The sequence below is a fragment of the Vulpes vulpes genome, chromosome 9, assembly GCF_048418805.1.
Source record: "Vulpes vulpes isolate BD-2025 chromosome 9, VulVul3, whole genome shotgun sequence".
NCBI lineage: Eukaryota > Metazoa > Chordata > Mammalia > Carnivora > Canidae > Vulpes > Vulpes vulpes.
This window is the reverse complement of record NC_132788.1, coordinates 9,980,180-9,998,092: the sequence shown is the minus strand read 5'-3', so window position 1 is coordinate 9,998,092 and position 17,913 is coordinate 9,980,180. Positions and strand designations below refer to the sequence as shown.

Genomic DNA, 17,913 nt, shown 5'->3' with positions numbered 1-17,913 from the left:
CTCACGTACAGGCAGACGGGCCGACATAAATCCCTGCAAGTGAACGGTCGCCACGCACGGGAGAAGGTGTTTTTGTGAAGCTAGAACCAAGCCTCGATCACAGATCACAGCCACTTCATTTGGCAATACCTGGTGCACACTGAGAGAGACGCTCATTTTTCTGGCTGAAAGAGGAGCATGACTCACTTGATTTCCAAGTATTTCAACATTCTCTGAAAAATTCAGTTGTGGGCTGGAGTCCAATGCTCAGAGTATGCTCTAACACCCATCTAGCGTCAACACAAGGAAAGCCAGCGCTGCTTCTACGCCAGCTGCTAGAGGGCTCCGATCGCAATGGCAGGGCCACACGAGTTCCTGATGAGCCCTCGTAGTGGATGCGTAAACCTCATATAAATAGCTTTACACACCATATCAATTGTGTGTCTGCAGCAGGTGCACAACCCCACGGCCACTGCCGTGGAAAGATAAGGGCACTGGGCTCCACGCTGAGCACGGTGTCCCAGACCTGAGCTGCCCACACTGCTTACATTTCTGACCATCTGTTCTACTTCCCCAAAATGCATTCCAGGCTGCTGGAACTTTGGGGAAAACTTTCTCGAAATTCCTCCCAACAGCTCTGCTTCCCTCCTCCCCTATTCCTGGCTCTTTCATTTTTTTTTTTTTTTCGACCTCACTGTCAGCCAACATTTTTCTGATAGAAGTGAGTGTGGCTGCTTGACACACTCATCAGGTGGGAAACGAGCTGGATCTGAATAGATCCAAGCCGTGGCCTGGAAGCGGCAAGTGCAGCTATCTGCACCAGGTGGCTGCCGCCGCCACCTCCACTGTACGTAAGTCCTAAGACCCCTCGTGAGCTATAGCGCTTTGCTGCACCCCAGGAGTTCCACTGCATGAATCATTTACTATGCCAGCTCCAGCACAGCTCAGGGAGGAACTGTGCAACTGTGCACCGGAATGTGCTGGATGGAATGATCCCATTGGCTCCAGCAGGTGCGTGACCGGGAATGCATGCACACAAGCTGTTCTGGGGAAAATGTCTCGCTTATGGGTCTGCCAGACGAGTTGTATTTAGGTCTCACGAAATTTGTTTCGGGTTTTGTATTTTCCAAATTGCTTTCGCATTTACATTCCAAATGGTCCTAAACAAAGCAGGGTGATAGAGGCCATCCGTGGCCAGGCTGAGAATAAAACCAGACCCGCCAACAACCTCCACCCCACCGAAAAGAGATGTCACTAGATGTACGAATTTCATTCTAAAGCACACTGCCCACATCTGGTTTTTAATTCACCCGCATGAATGTCGCCAGACTACTTAAATGTGTTCACCTACGCTATTTAAAAAGAGAGTGTGCGGTGTAGACATCAGACAGCCAGATAATTTTTTAGCCCATCTGTTGCTAGACGAATTGAGAGGAGGGGTTTCAGATTACCTTATGTTTTCTAGAGCTAAAAGTTATCTGGACAAGTGAGGCAGACAATGAGATTGGAAAATACTAACAACTCTCATCAGCCTTCAGAAGAGAAAGGCATAGGAAAGGAATGGAAAGAAGAGCTCACCTCCTTTGTAGGATCCATTCGCTGAGCAGCCATTAATTTGGCACCACTGTGTACCAGGCATGGTACTGGATGCTGGGATAAAGCGCGAGGGAAAGGAGACAGTTGGCTCCAGGAGCCCTCTGTCTTCCGAGGGATAGAGGGACCCCAAAAATGGTCACAAAGTAGCTGCAGACAGTGCGCCAAACCAACGAGGGACCATCTTTGTGGTGCTACAGGAAGGGACTGGGGAAGCTCCATATAATGGGGAATCAGGAGAGCTCCGGTGGTGAGGGTCTGCAGAAAGCCGGGCTCTACAGGTAAGTGGGTATGAACCAGGGACAGGGCGGAACAGAGGGAACACAACCCCAGACCATGGCAATGACCTGGGAGGAGGTGGGGAACAGGACAAGACGCTGGAGGGGGATCAGAGGGGCTGCTGGTGGAGCAAACCAGAGGCTGGCTGGGTGAGGAGGGGCAGTATCTCGCAGGCCCCACAGGGTCAAGTGTACCCTTCAGTCTTTGGTCTTTAATACATGCTTGGCACCGATACGGACGGACACGGTGGTGGGAAGGAGGAGGAATCTGAGCATTCGGATTTGTACTTTGAAAAGACGCCTCTGCCAGTTGCAACCCCTGGGAGAGGGACCTGAGGATGTTATGCTAAGTGAAACAGGTCTGATAGGGAAGGACAAATATTGCCCGAGCTCACCGGTGTGTGGAATCTAAAGAAAAAAAAGAAAGCCGCACTCAGAGTAACAACGAGTAGAACGGTGGTTGCCAGAGGCTGGGGCATGAGGCACAAGGGGAGATTTAAAAACAGAAATAAAGAAACAAAGAAAGCAGAATGGTTATTGCCAGCAGCTGAGGGAAGGGGTCACGGGGAGTTATCATTTAATGGGGCCAGAGCTCCGGTTTTTCAAGATGAAAAGAGTTACGGAGATGGATGTGGTGAGGGTTGCCCACAATATGAACGCACTTAGTACCACTGAACTGTGCACTTAAAATGATTAAGATAGTTAATTTCATGTTATGTGTATTTGCCACAATAGAAAGAATTAGAAAAAAATTCTTTTTTTTTTTAATTTTTTTTATGATAGTCACAGAGAGAGAGAGAGGCAGAGACACAGGCGGAGGGAGAAGCAGGCTCCATGCACCGGGAGCCTGATGTGGGATTCGATCCCGGGTCTCCAGGATCGCGCCCTGGGCCAAAGGCAGGCGCCAAACCGCTGCGCCACCCAGGGATCCCCTAGAAAAAAATTCTTAAAAGGACTTTTAGAAAGCTAAAAGAAAAGGAAAGACGTTCTGGCTGCATATAAAGAAAGGGTTTGAGGGGCTAGACTGGAAGCCATGTGGTGTCACAACAGCGAGGGCGAGCTGCATAAGCCAACATGGATAAACATTCCATATATTATTAAGCAGAAAAGCAAAATGCTCAACAGTATGTATAGAATAGTCCCATTTGGTTTTTTTGTTTTGTTTTGTTGTTCTTGTAAATATTTTTATTTTTTATTCTTTAATTTAAATTCAATTTGCCAACATATGGTATAACACCCAGTGCTCATCTATCTCATCAAGTGCCCTCCTTAGTGCCTGTCACCCAGTTACCCTATCCCCTCACCCACCTCCCCTTCTGCAACCTTTTGTTTGTTCCCAGAGCTAGGAGTCTCTCGCGGTTTGGAAGAGTCTCATTTGTATGAGAGAAAATGAGGACTTACGGTATTGACTGAATAGGTCTGGAAATATATACAATAAATGCTAATAATCTATTTACCTTTGGGGAATGAAGCAGAAGGAGGAAGATTAATTAAATTTATTTTTAAAGTATCCTAGTTTATATAAAAATGAGAACCAAAGAACCCAACCAATCTGTACGATAAGGATTGTCCATATAACATAAGCATTTGATGGGTTTCTTCAACCATTACGAAATTCCATGCATTTTGGGGAGAGGAATCCTGAGATGTCCATGTGAAAACTCCCTCGGGGCCCCTTCCCTGGGTTCCTAGAGCAGCTTGCACAAAACCTACAGCAGCCCCACCATATATCATGACCCACCCTTGGATTATGAGCTCTTAAAGGCAGGGGCTGCTTCATTAAACTTTATATCCTGAGCATAGTGTTCATTGTCTGATAGTAAGAGGCCCTTGATTATTGGTTGAATTATAAATCCAGGATGGCCTCTTCACCTATTTGTCAACTGCAAAATATCATTAATTTCATAGTTTAACCATAGATCCAACTGTTCAAATGTCCTTAACTGTCCAACTGTTCTTGGTCAGCAAGATTGACTGTAACTCTAACTGTAGAAACCTCACAACTCCCATGCAGATGATACAAAACAACACTACATAAACATTTATAGGAATTGTAAATTTACAGTCATTAGACCTTGACTCTAGGAAGGCAAAATTTTTATTAAGATACAAAAAAAACCCCAAACCCCCCCCCCAAAAAAAACACCTGTTATCAGTCCTGAGTTGGTAAGAATAGATGGCAGATAATTAAAATTTCACCAGGTTGTTTTGTTAATTTCCAAGACATAGGGTTTGCATTTGTTTCAGAGTAATTGTAAAAACACTTTGGCTATTGAAATGATCCTTTTAGATAGTTCTGGATCCATTTTCTTGGTGGCTTTGGTAAATCTTTATGGTCTGCTAAATGTTTGCTCCTTATTACTGATTGGAGGACAGATAATAACTCTAAACGGACAAAAAAACATTCACTCCTGGGCTAATCAATGCACAGAAAAAGAGACCGCTGTACTAGTGAGCGCTCCAGATGTAGGGCAGGATACGGGCAAAGGCCCTGAAGGAATCAGGAATCAACTTGACCTGTCCAAGGAAGAGAAAACAGGACAACGTTTGGGCTGAAGCAGAGTAATCGAGAGAGGGAGGCAGGCAATGTGGCCTCTGGAGGCAGAGGTCGGGCTGATGGGAGGCTCCTTTACCACTTTTGACAACTCAGGGGCCTCTGTGCTATGTAGCTATGTGGGCTACAGTTCTCCCTCCCTCTTCTCTGTGTACATCTGAGCCTTCTGTTGGGATCTACCCACCCAACCTTGTATCACCCAGGCACTCTCTTCTCCTGGTCCTTAGATCCATCCCATTTGATTCAGCATCTAGAGAACGCTGGCCACCAGTTCCAGCTACGAGTCATAGCAAACCTCAAATGCACATTCTCCACTCTTACACTCAGATCAAGGGTGGGAGCATCTAACACTGGAACCTAGCAGAGCCTGACCTGTGATGACATTGATTTTAGAGCCTTTGGCCTAACAGAGAAGGACAAATGAGATCATCAGAGGCAAAGTGCTATTTTGGGCAAACAGAGAACATGAGTGTGGACCAAGATAGGCCCTCTCGCACCCGGACACTGTGCGGCCCGTGCCCTGGGTATGCATCATCTAAAAAGACAGCTGCCAAAGGCTGGGCCCCCCAAGGAGTATCTCATGGTATATGAGCCACAGTAAATTAGCATTTATTTAGTGCCTACTGCATAGTAGAAGTCTGCACATATTTGCCTCCTTTAATCCTCACAGTATGTTCCCATCACCATCTTATAAGTGAGAATGACAAGGCCCCAGGAGGTACCTTTGTTTGTCCGGGTCACAGAGCTAGAATATGATGGAGCTGGAATTCGAAGTCAACTTTCACCCTATTATTCCATCCTTGTACATCTTTTGCCTATATCATCATCATTGGAAGGAAGTAAAATTTCCATTTTTTATAATTATGGTGCTTTACCTAAAAGCTTCTTAGAAGGCCTCGTCTAAGACATAAACATGGCCAACACGCACATGAGAAAATGCTCTGCATCACTTGCCATCAGGGAAATACAAATCAAAACCACAATGAGATACCACCTCACACCAGTGAGAATGGGGAAAATTAACAAGGCAGGAAACCACAAATGTTGGAGAGGATGCGGAGAAAGGGGAACCCTCCTGCACTGTTGGTGGGAATGTGAACTGGTGCAGCCACTCTGGAAAACTGTGTGGAGGTTCCTCAAAGAGTTAAAAATAGATCTGCCCTACGACCCAGCAATTGCATTGTTGGGGATTTACCCCAAAGATACAGATGCAATGAAATGCCCGGACACCTGCACCCCGATGTTTCTAGCAGCAATGTCCACAATAGCCAAACTGTGGAAGGAGCCTCGGTGTCCATCGAAAGATGATCGATAAAGAAGATGTGGTTTATGTATACAATGGAATATTCCTCAGCCATTAGAAACGACAAATACCCACCATTTGCTTCAACGTGGATGGAACTGGAGGGTATTATGCTGAGTGAAATAAGTCAATCGGAGAAGGACAAACATTATATGGTCTCATTCATTTGGGGAATATAAATAATAGTGAAAGGGAATAGAAGGGAAGGGAGAAGAAATGTGTGGGAAATATCAGAAAGGGAGACAGAACATGAAGACTCCTAACTCTGGGAAATGAACTAGGGGTGGCGGAAGGGGAGGAGGGCTGGGGGTGGGGGTGACTGGGTGACGGGCACTGAGGGGGGCACTTGACGGGATGAGCACTGGGTGTTATTCTGTATGTTGGCAAATTGAACACCAATAAAAAATAAGTTTATTATTAAAAAAAAAAGAAGGCCTCGTCTGTGTTCCTGACTTCTTATCCATACTCTCCTATACATTTATCTTCATAATTAAGGTTTAAAAGTTGTAAATAGATACTACTCTACCCCGAGGCACAAAATTTGTCATTTCCAACAGAACTGCCAAATTTTAGAATGAAACCTGGTCCCATTTTATGGGTAAGTAAACTAAGCCTTGGCACAATTCAGTGCAGCCACACAATGAGCATCTTGCCAGGGGAAGAGCCAAGGTCCTGCTGACCCAAGGCTCAGTTGCTTCCCATCAATAGACCCCACCAGACTGGACTTAACATCCTAAACATACTCTAGTCTTCACATCCTACACTAGCTTTAGCCATCAGCATTTTAGCGTTTTTACCATGGAATCCTTTTTGTAACTTTCTTCAACAGAAGAGTACTTCTTGCCCATCTTCACAAGGCCAGTTGGTCCTACGACCACTCCGTCTAGGAGTGTTTAGGAAAGTTGATGATGGGGAGACCTGAAAATATCTTCCTTCTTCCCCTCTCAAGCACCAAGCCAAGAACAAAGACAAAGAGTAAGCAAGGAGGAGCCCAATGAGCATTACTGGTCAAATCGATGTTGGAGAATGTAGCCCCCTACCTCCGGCCGGCACCAAGAATGAGACAGGCCCAAACTGCCACAGACACTGCTGGGCCACCTCATAGGAGGTCATTCTGGAAACGCTTGGAGAACAGAGGAGTAGAGACAGCAGCAAGCCAGCTCCAGAAGGAGACAGACAGTCAGACAGACAGACAGGACTATGTGTATGCATTTGCCTCCTTCCACACTCACAGCAGATGAGCAGTCTCTACCTGAAGAAAAGTAGGAGAGGGCTGCGAGAGCCCGGGAGGGAGCCCTTATGGAAGATCCACAGCCCTGATAAGTGTCAGTGAGAGGAAAACACCTCTCACGGTTGAATTTTTAGCAGTTTCCAAAACAACGGAAAACCTAATTCCATGTCGGTTCTCATTTCACCTCCAGCTTAGCAGATCCATTCTTTTAATACATGAAATCTTGATTATGACATTTTCAAACTTCCGTGGGCTCATTTTTAGAGAACACTTCACTCTCGGCAGCTCGAAATGTTTTTCAGATTTTCTCTTACCCTCATCCTCTCTGGACTGTTCTCCAGGCAACCGAGGGAACCTAATACGTTTGAAGACACTTGAAGACATAAATGCAAAGTGAATTTATATTCTGTGTGCTTTTTCATGTTTTTAACACAAAGACTCTATTTTTTGATAGGATTCTAATGCTTCTCTGTTAGGCACATTTTTGGCTGTCTTTGGGAGCAGTGAACTCTGGATGACATCTGCACATTCTCATCCCAGGAGAAAGGCTGGATTCAGACTCAGGAAGGAGGGGGGGCTGCCCAAAGCAAGGTAGTCCTCTGGGACTCGGGTGACTCAGGTTAGCCCTCTGGCCTCACTGCCCATCTGTCGTGACAGGGGCCACCTGGGCAGCTATTCTCTCTTTGTTGAATGAAAATGTGATGTTACTTAACAGCCAAAATACTTACGGATCTCACAGTTTGCACCCACCCAGCCATGTGGGCAGTGGCAGGTATAACCGTTGGGCTGGTCCAAGCAGGTGCCCGCGTGATGGCAGGGGTTACTGTCACATTCATTTATGTCGATGTCACACTCTTCGCCTATGGAGACAAAGAAAAGCAGTGATGACACAGCTCTTTGTACCAGTGGCTCAGTCACCCATCACTTCTCTGGCCAAGCGATGATCTGAGGCTGGGGTCACGGTCTCCAGCAATAAAGGCCAATTGGCTTGTGCACATAAAGTGAGGAACTCTCCCAAAATTCCAGACAAGGGATCTTTTGCTTAAGTAAAATGAAAAAAAGAAAAAAAATGGCAATGGTAAAAAGAATCTCCTTTAGTCTAGTCAAATAGTTAACTAAAGCTGATTCTCATGTCTGAATAAACCTTTTGAGGTTTATTGAAAAAGCGAACCGGGGTTCCTGATTTTATTTAAAAAGTCTATTTTATTTTGAATTGCATCAGCTGAATCTTCTTATTTGTTTTTCTGGAACTCCAGAAAGCCAAAGCCCCACAGTTTATTTTTATTTTATTTTATTTTATTTTTTGTGGCCAAGTGTTTGAGTGTGTGAGTCTGGATGTTCGACTATTTTCTGGATAGTTCTAGGGCACAGCTGTTGCCTAGCCAGAGTCGATTATGAAAATATACTTCATTTTCCAAATCCCTAGATATGTTTTTGGGAAAGATGGAAATGCACAAGAAAAGCATCAGTGACCCCCCAGCCTTAAGAAAAGATGGTTTTGAAGAGTAGGGTTAGCCTAGCTCTGACCCAGTCTCCCCTGGAAAATGGTGGCCCCAGGGGAGTTCACATTCACTCCAGCCTGTCCTTCCCCCCCATGATGAAAAACGTAACCTGGAGCTCTTGACCTTGCCTAGACCCAACATTTTGGGGCATTCCTGTCCCCATGACAGAGAGCCAGGATTAAACTAACAAACATGGGCTGATGTCACTGTGGTCCAAACACCAACTTACAGAAAACAGCTTGTTACACAAACAAAGCCACCTTCACCAATTTTAAGCAATATTGCAAGTCAATACAAGATGAGTGCGCATCACAAACTGAAAGGCATCTCATCAAATGAATGGAATGAGATATTTCAACTTGAGGCAATCTCTCTTAGAAGTTAGAAAATGAGAAAAGGAAAATGTTAAAGTATATCACTATTTGCTTAAATACATATAAAAAGTGATACTCAAAAAAAAAAAAAAAAAAAACAGAACCCAAAACACCCTAGCACTGCTACAGTGTCGACTGAAGCAAAGGAGCAAAATCAAATATTTTGTCCATTTTCAAAGGCAATATTTCAGTGTACACTCGGGTAATTACTTCCAGGCTTTACCTAATTAGTATTGAAGTACTTTCCTATCGGCTACTGGTTTACCTCGCATTTATAAAACCACCATATGTCACTGCTGGTCCATTTTAGAGCAGAAATCTCACACTGAAATATTTCGTGCCTGTTGCACTTCACACTTGTTTCTTACCTGGCATCGGTCTATTTTATTTTTAACTAAGTAAAATCTGTCAAATAAAACATTTACTACTTTGAGGCCCTACTAGGTTGATTTTAATTCAGTAGTGTCGAAGTGAATATGTTTCCCACCATAAATATAGTCATTTGCATCAATGGGACAGACATGAAATTGATGGGCTCTCACGAACCTACTTCAAAGGTTGTCCTGCTATTAATGGGGCAATCGCTCTGAGTGTAGAAAGGCACAGACTGAACTATGACCACCGGCATCACATAAGAGACTAGTTGAGGACACATATAAACAAGAGCGTGCTGGGAAACGTTAAAAGGATTAAATCAAAGGCCTTGACAAATATATATACATCAGCACTACTTACAACCATTTAGGAAGACAAGCTTAATTGAGGTATTTATTGGACAATGGCTGTCTTTAGCTGGCAATCTGAAAACTGCAAATTCTGCAAGCAGATGCTCTGCTACCTTTGCAGCCATAGCTGCAGAAACAGCTTGACTTCTCCCTGCTTCCATCGCCTGGCAAAACTCAAAAGCTCCACTCTGCTCCGCAAGTTCAACAGCAGCATCAAACCCTTCTAGTTCCCTAAATTCTGGGCAGTCCTAGAGCTAGTCCAGTCCATCCATTCCTGTTATGGTCCAGGGCTTTTGGGACCAGTGAGGTAAATGCCAAATCTAGGGTCCAGTCTAGCCCTAAAGCATGTATTGGATCTTGGATCTTCGAGGGACGCTAATGTAGCTGGAAATCTGAGTTCCCTAGGTTTGTCTCCTCCTGGCCCCCCACTAGATTGGAAGGATTTGATAGGAATAGAGAATTGTGGGGAATAGAATGAACTAGTAGGTATGGATGAAATATCTAAGACCCAGGATCCAAAGGACTGGAGACCAGAGAGGGTCCCAAGCCCATCCTCCTCTGGACTGCTTTACCACTGTGTTCTTGGAGCCATACTGGAGATGAATTAAATGACACTAGCTAGTGATATAAACCATGCCAGCCAACAGCCTCTTCCACAGCACGTGTCTCTGGCCAACCCCTGGAGTGATGCCCGGTGAGCAGGGACATTTGGATTACTTTAGTGACCTATCTTACAGACTAAGTTTCCTGCACCTCTAGTTTTACCAGTTACCCCCACCTGGTTCTCCATCTGATGCCTTCACCACACTATAAACTGGAGGTAGGAATATGGATAGGAGGTGATACTGATGATGGAGCCCCTCGAGGAAAATTTTCAACCAGAAGATTCCCAAACATGGCCACTTTTCTCTGCCTTACGGTATCATGCTTTCTGACATCAGTCTTACGCAAAGTATTTGAAAATTTATTATGAATTATGGAGAGCGACTTTGTTGTATGTATATTCATTTATATGTAAATTCATTCTTAGTCCCCCACAGTAAGATTATGTGTTTGTATGCGCCTCAGCACCCCACCATTCCATTCAAGTAATCTGCATCCTGGCTTATTTTAGAAGAGTTCTTACTATATTATATCACCTTTCCTTACTCAGAGTTGACTTAATAAATCTTTATGCTTTTTCTGGCTTGAGCCATATGACTTTTGTGTTGACTCGTCTACTTTTTTTTTTTTATTTGAGTTGGGGAAAAATCAATTACTTTTAAATCACTGTTGTGCTTGAATAACATTTGTAAAGAGAATACATAATGAAATGGACTAAGGCTGGAAACCAGAGCCTGAACTTTAAATCTTTTATAATTGCTTTTCAACCTACTACTTTCTAAGAGACAGTGTGTATAGTAGGCATCAAATTTGATAGTATTTATGCAAATTTACAAGTGTGCTGCTTAATTCTGTATGCTTTACTCAAATACATTAAAATGAAAACAAATTTTAAAACTAAAAAGATTAAAAGTCACTGCTGTGAGTAAACCCTTTGATTAATACAGCCCACACAGAATGATATCAATGGAAATCATTCTAATCAGAATACCTAGTATTAAATATAGAGCTACTGTGTGCCAGGCAGTGGACTAGGTACCTTAAATGAACTCCTTCATGCTTGCCAAGCATTTTATTCCAGATGAAATAAATGTTAAAAATTATCTGGGGCACCTGGGTGGCTCAGTGGTTGAGCTTCTGCCTTTGGCTCAGGGCATAATCCCGGGGTCCTGGGATCAAGTCCCACATCAGACTCCCTGCATGGAGCCTGCTTCTCCCTCTGCCTGTGTATCTACTTCTCTCTCTGTGTCTCTCATGAATAAATAAATAAAAATCTTAAAAAAAATTATCTAGAACTTCTTCCACTGTGATGGAGTAACTGAACACTTTCTCAGCCTCCCATTGTAAAACAGATGAAATACATATTTAAGGGAAAACACTTTGAAGACATGAGACAATAGCAGATCATTCAAGAGAAGGGAAACAGAAGAGCTGAGTGCCACGATCGTCCTGGCTGCCCGCCTGCAGCCAACTGAGAACATCGTGTTTCCCTGAACCAAGGACAACTGGAATCTGTGGGGGACAAGGCAGCCATACCATGTGGGACAGGCTCACAAAGAAGAGACAGCCAGTCAGAAAATGAGCATCAGAAATGCACTGTATCCCTTCGAGTTTGTGGCTGAATGCTGCATGTGAGTATCCACACGATAAGTGGAACTCTACCAGCGTGGCAAACACGATGAATGATGAGCAGTTCCCAGAGCTCCTAGAGGACTGTGTTCAAAGTCTCAGAAGTCAGAATGCAGATATTCCATGGGTCACCCAGTGCTTCAGTGAAGAAAAGGTTGCATCTCAGTACTTGGGCATATCTATCCCTACAGAAAAGGTGACCACAGACCTACTCCTCAAAATAGAAAACAAACCTGGGAAGGATCAGTCAGGCCAGCAAGCAACTTATCTACCTACCAGGAAAAAAAAATTAAAAAGCCAGCACTTAAAAAAGAAACACAAAAAACCCAATCACTCAATAACTCCCAATGACCACCCATCCGCACAAGGACCATTAGCTGTGCACAGAAATAGGAATATGTGACCCACAACCAGAAAAAATATCAGTCCAAAGACATAACTGCAGAAATTATGGATGATGGTGAGTAAACAAGGAATTTGCTCAAAATGTGAAGGAAAACATGAACAAAATGAGGATAGAAATGAAAGATATAAAAGAGAACCAAATGGAACTTCTAGATATGAAAAATATAATATCTGAAATTAAAAACCATCCTGTGGGATTTTCACAGCATGCTAGATTCTGCAGAATGAATCAGTAAACTTGACAAGAGCAATAGAAGCTAAACACACTGAGGCTCAGGGAAAAAATAATTTAGTTTAACGTGAATAGAGACTCGGTGACCTGTTGTGCAATTTTAAGTAGTCTAACAGATGTAATTAGAGTCCCCGGAAAGGGGAGGGAGACATAAAATAATATTTGGTGGAATAATGGCTAAAAATTTTCCAAATCTGATGAAACTATAAAACCACAGATCCAAGAATTACAACAAATCCCAAGCAGGATAAACACCAACAAAACTCACACTAAGGAACATCATGATCAATTTGTTCAAAGCCAGTAATCAAGGAAAAATCCTAAAAGCAGCCAGAATGAGATTTTTGCTTCCAAAACGGTGAAACAAAAATATTTTTCCTACTCCTCCAACTAAAGTACAAGCAAAAACTCTCGACATTAAACAGAAAGCAAGCATGAAAAGACAGGAGGTCTTTTCATGGAGGAAACAGAATGGCAGGGAAACTCAGGACCTATGGAAAAACGTGGTAGTGAGATCTTGAGTTTTCTCCTGGCTTATGTTCCAGACCAGATGCTGGAGAAACCAGAAACCTCGAAGTACCCAAAAGTGCCCAAAAGTGCCCAAAATTCATGGGGTGGGGGGGAAGCCCCCACTATATAACACACTTCCAAAGCCTCCATGGGTCAAAGAAAAAATCTATAGGAACCTAAACAAAATGGAATGAAAATGAAAATATGACATAAAATCTGTGAGACACAGCTGAAGAATTGTTTTTTGAGGATTTTATACATTTATATATATAAAGAGAATCTCAAGCAGGCTCCACGCTGAGTGCAGAGCCCAACGTGGTGCTCAATCCCAGGACACTGCGATCATGACCTAATTTGAAATCAAGAGCCACCCAGGCACCCCCCCACAGCCAGAGAATTGTTGAAGGGTGAATCTATGGCACCAAATTATATACACGAGAAGTAAAGAAGAGCCTCAAATCAATAATTGAAAGTCTCACCTAAATTACCTAGCAAGAGAAGAGCAAAATGAACCTGAACTGAAAAAGCCGATCTCATAAGGTAAATGTGCCATTGGATTGAGTGTCTAATTATATAACAATGATTGGACTAATTCACTCCACTTAGTCAATTAGGGAGCTTTTGAGTACTTAATAGTTGGCCAAGAGTAGGTTTTGTGAAATCTCAGGTAAAATAAAAGAGTACTTGGTGCCAAGGTAGCAATTAAAAAGAGTACAGGCAGCATCATTCCTTACGTGGTGGAAGTTAATATTTTATCAGACTCTCATGGCATGCTCATTCTCAGAATACTATAGGTTCTTTTTAAGGGGGAAGAAAGGCTCTATGATCAAAAATATTTGGAAAATAAACACAGGCGAATAAAAGTTTTTCCTGTAAGACCTCTCAGAGCCTGTAGTTCCCAGACAACCTTTATGAATCTCCACATAGCATGTACCATGTCCCAAATTTATTTGGCCACAGATGCTTTTTCCAAGAAGCATCTCATGGGACCAGTGTTCTGTAAAACATATTAACAGCACAGCTCTCCAAACAACTTTGAGAACTGTTCTGTGGTCCTGTGCAGCCACAACAGCTACCAGGGCTGAACCGAAGTAGACGTTTGTTGTTTTCAAAGACCAATCAGAGTGATGTTGGAACCTGCTTCATGGAGGAGTCCTATTGCTCCCTGTAATAGGGTGAGTACCATGAGGAGATGCCAGGGGTTGGGGGGCGGGCAGAGGGGATCAGGAGGCAGGAGATGGAGAGAGGAACATTACCGAGAAGATCCTGACTCAGGGTGTTCAGGAACCAGCCAGGGCAAGGCTAGCAATGCTGGGTGGGGCCAGACCACTGGGGTCTTGACATGACACTAAAGGCTTTAATCTTTTTCTTAAAAACAACGAAATTCCAATAAGCAACGTTTAAGTAGGAAGCAATGGGATTAGAGATTCATTTCATAAGGCCTCCAGAGTGTGGAGAATTTGTCAGGGGTGAAGGTGAAGGTGACTTGGGAGACCAGTCAGAGGGGCTGCTCTAGTGCTGGCAGGAGGTGAAGGCAGCTCGGTTTTGACTCCAGGAAGTGAGAAGATCTAACAGGTTCTAGGATTCTTTGGAGGTTGGATGCAGCGAAGGGAGACAAGGATGAGAGGACCCCGATTTCTGGTCAGAACAACTTGAGGTCCTGGTAATACCATTTATTGAACTAGCAAACATTTCAAGAAGGAAGAGAGGGGGTACCTGGGTGGCTCAGTTGGTTGAGCATCAGACTTTTGGTTTCAGCTGAGGTCCTGATCTCAGGGTCCTGGGATAGAGCCCTGAGTGGGCTCTGCACTCAGTGAGGAGTCTGCTTGAGATTCTCTCTCTTTCTCCCCCTCCACTCACTCACTCTCTCACTTTCTCTCTCTCTAAAGTAAATAAATATTTTTTTTAATAAGGGAAAGGAGAAGAAAATCTGTAAGCTCAAGGTATCTTTGAGAGATACCCAAGAGCAAATGCTGAGTAGGCAGATGGAAATTTGGTAAATATTCTGGAGAAAAGATTGCATTTTATCTCCCATAAGATCCTAAGATAAATTTCAAATGGGTTAAAGAGGTGCATGCACAAAATTAACTCCTATGTCATTAGGATAACATAGGAGGATGTTTCTAAAATCTTGTTGTGTAGGGTCTTTCTAGCATGAAACTACAAGAAAAGAAAGCAAAAGAAAATATCAATATTTCCTTATATAAAAATAAAATGTGATAAAGTAAAACAAAACACTTTTTATATATTTAAGTGACAGTAGAAAAATACTTGCAACCTCTTGAATATAAAATGTCATATATTTCTTATATAGGGCTATTTCAAATCAAGAATAAAGATTAACATAAGTGTCAACTAACTGGAATTAAAAGAAAAAATTATTTTTTTAAAGATTTATTTATTTACTCAGGAGAGACACAGAGAGAGAGAGAGAGAGAGAGAGAGAGGCAGAGACATAGGCAGAGGGGCAAGCAGGCCCTCTGACGTGACTTGATCCCAGATCCCAGGATCACAACCAGAGCAACTGAGCCAAAGGCAGATGCTCAACCACTAAGCCACCCAGACGGCCCTAAAATAAAAATTAAAAGTGAAAGGAAGGAAGGAAGTTCAGTTAACATAAATGGTGGAAAAGCAAAGAAAGGATATGGATCAGGAATTTACATAAGAAGAGACACAAATGACCATGCACACATTTTGAAAGTATTTAATCTCACTCCGAATCAAGGACCTACAAATAAGACAACACTTAAAGGGCATTTTTGGCCACCAGAATGACAATTCTCAGTATCTGTGTAAAGTCAAGAAAAGCTGTCCTTGTACACACTTGGTAGAAGTGAATTTGGTAGTTTTTTCTCAAGAGCAGTATGGAATTAGATACACATTTTCCTGGACCCTGGGATTCTGGGAAATTAGCTCAATCAGACAAGAACACAAAGATGTCCATAGAAGAATACTCATGTATTCTTCAGTGGTGCAGTGTCTGCCTTCGGCTCAGGTCATGATCCCGGGGTCTTGGGATCGAGTCCCACTCCCTCTGTCTCTGCGTCTCTATGTGTCTCTCATGAATAAATAAATAAAATCTTTTTAAAAATAGGGGAAAGTTCTCAACTCCCCAAAAGTTGAACTGGCAATGTGTTAGAAAAAAAACAATATTTTATATACGAGGCTATAGGGAAGCCAGTAAAAATGATAAAACAGAAGGATATCTCTTCAGGTAGAAACACATTTATGATACACGTGTATTTTTAAGTGACAAGTAGGTTACGATACAATAGGGGCAATAGGATTCCTTTTTGTACTCAAATATATACACGTATATTCTATACACTATATGTTATACACACAAACCTTTGGGAAAACCTCTGAATATACGTATCAAGACATTAACAACAGTTGCCTCCAAGTAGTGCAATGCGAAGCGGTAGGGTTTTTTTCCCCTATAGTCCCATAATCTTCTGATTTTTTTCCTCCATGCTTTTTATGATTTGCGAGATATAAATGTCTGGGAAAAAAAACCCTAGAATGCTTCCCCAATATTATTTTTGCATCCATTGATGAGTATAAATGTCTCTGTGTGTTTATAAACCAGTCAGCAAAACAAAACCATCTGCGAATCATTTTCTGGAATGAGCCCACTTCTCAGTCCCAGGAAAACCCAAAAGGAAAACACAGGATGTGACACAGATAAATAGAAGGAAGATCAGAAGTTGCTTCTCCCACATCTTGACTGTTGGCATCTTCCCCAGAAGCACAAAGGAGGCTCCGCAGGGATGGACTGGGAGCCCGCGCTCTGGGAAATTCTCCAGGGTTGGGGAGGTGGCCACAGCGGCTCGGTGGGGTAGCGGGGTGCCCGGCCAGGTGCTCTCCAGCCAGTGACAACACATGCTTTCCTGCTGCTTAACCAGCCACCTTCTTCTATGGGCATTTTACGTGTCAACTTGCCCAACCTGAAGACCAGAGTGACCCAGATGTTTCTGTTGGTTGAGTAAGCTCTGAAAACCTAGACTTGTCCTACACTCTACACTTCAGGACTCTTGGGTTCTGGCCCAGTGGTTCATTGTTCCTTCTGAGAATATGATGAAAATTTGAGCCTCCTCTCAACATATACTCATACATACAATGTTTCACATCCAACTCCAGGAATTCAAAACCTCCCTGAAGCCCATGGGGTAGGGGTTTATTTAGAAGGATCCCTAATGAAGGAATGACTCCTCCTACTCAGAGCTCAGTGGCCACCAAGGCTTCCCTTGCACCCAGCCCTGCCCCCTGCCCTCCCAATCTACTCTGCTCTTACCTGTTTTCTCTTAAATTCCCCACACCTAGAGCAACTGTACCTTCACTAACAACCCCAAAGCTGGAATATTTACCCTCACTTCCCACCACCACCTCCTTTCATTTGGCAATATCCCATCACTGTTGTATCTTTCAGTAGAAATAAATGTGGTAGCTGGATGCAATTTCTAGAAAAGACACATTTGATCCTTCCTTTCCTCTCCTTCCGTAAATGCTTAAACTTTCTCAGGTATTGGTGTAATGGCTCATTTTTCATGTTTCAAAGCTACAGCTCTGAAAATCTATAGCAATGGCAATCTTAGCAAGTCTCTGCATCAAATGCTGAATTCGGAAGAACCTCATTTAATGACAACACAGCCAATTGTTTTAAAATGGATTTTCGTCCAAGCAATGCCTCGTTGCATTTTGCAATAGTGTTCATATTTTGCAATAATGTATGCATAGAGATTTTGGAGGTTTTGTTGTTTTTTTTTTTAACAGCTGCAATCTTCGGGATTTGGGGATATAAATTTGAAAACTCAGCTCCTGGATCACTTGCCTGTAAACCCTGGTGCGCAGACACATGTGCCATTTAGGCCCTCACTGTCACAGGTGCCTCCGTTCAGACAGCTGACGTTAGCGCAGGGGTCCTTGTATGACTCACAGTGTATTCCTGCAGAGAAACAAACACAAAAGGGGTAACTCATTAAGGGATCTCCAGGC

The 17,913-nt window shown here is 43.1% G+C and overlaps 1 protein-coding gene across 1 annotated transcript in view; it reads right to left on the bottom strand.

Moving 5' to 3' along the window:
• The window catches only part of DNER (delta/notch like EGF repeat containing), a 313,637-nt gene that overhangs the window by 9,901 nt on the left and 285,823 nt on the right, over nt 1-17,913 (bottom strand). Inside the window, exons 10-11 of the mRNA XM_072719318.1 lie at nt 17,750-17,863; nt 7,667-7,798 (exon numbers count right to left, since the gene is read on the bottom strand). Of these exons, the coding sequence (XP_072575419.1) occupies nt 7,667-7,798; nt 17,750-17,863 (246 nt within the window). The remainder of the gene's footprint in view (nt 1-7,666; nt 7,799-17,749; nt 17,864-17,913) is intronic.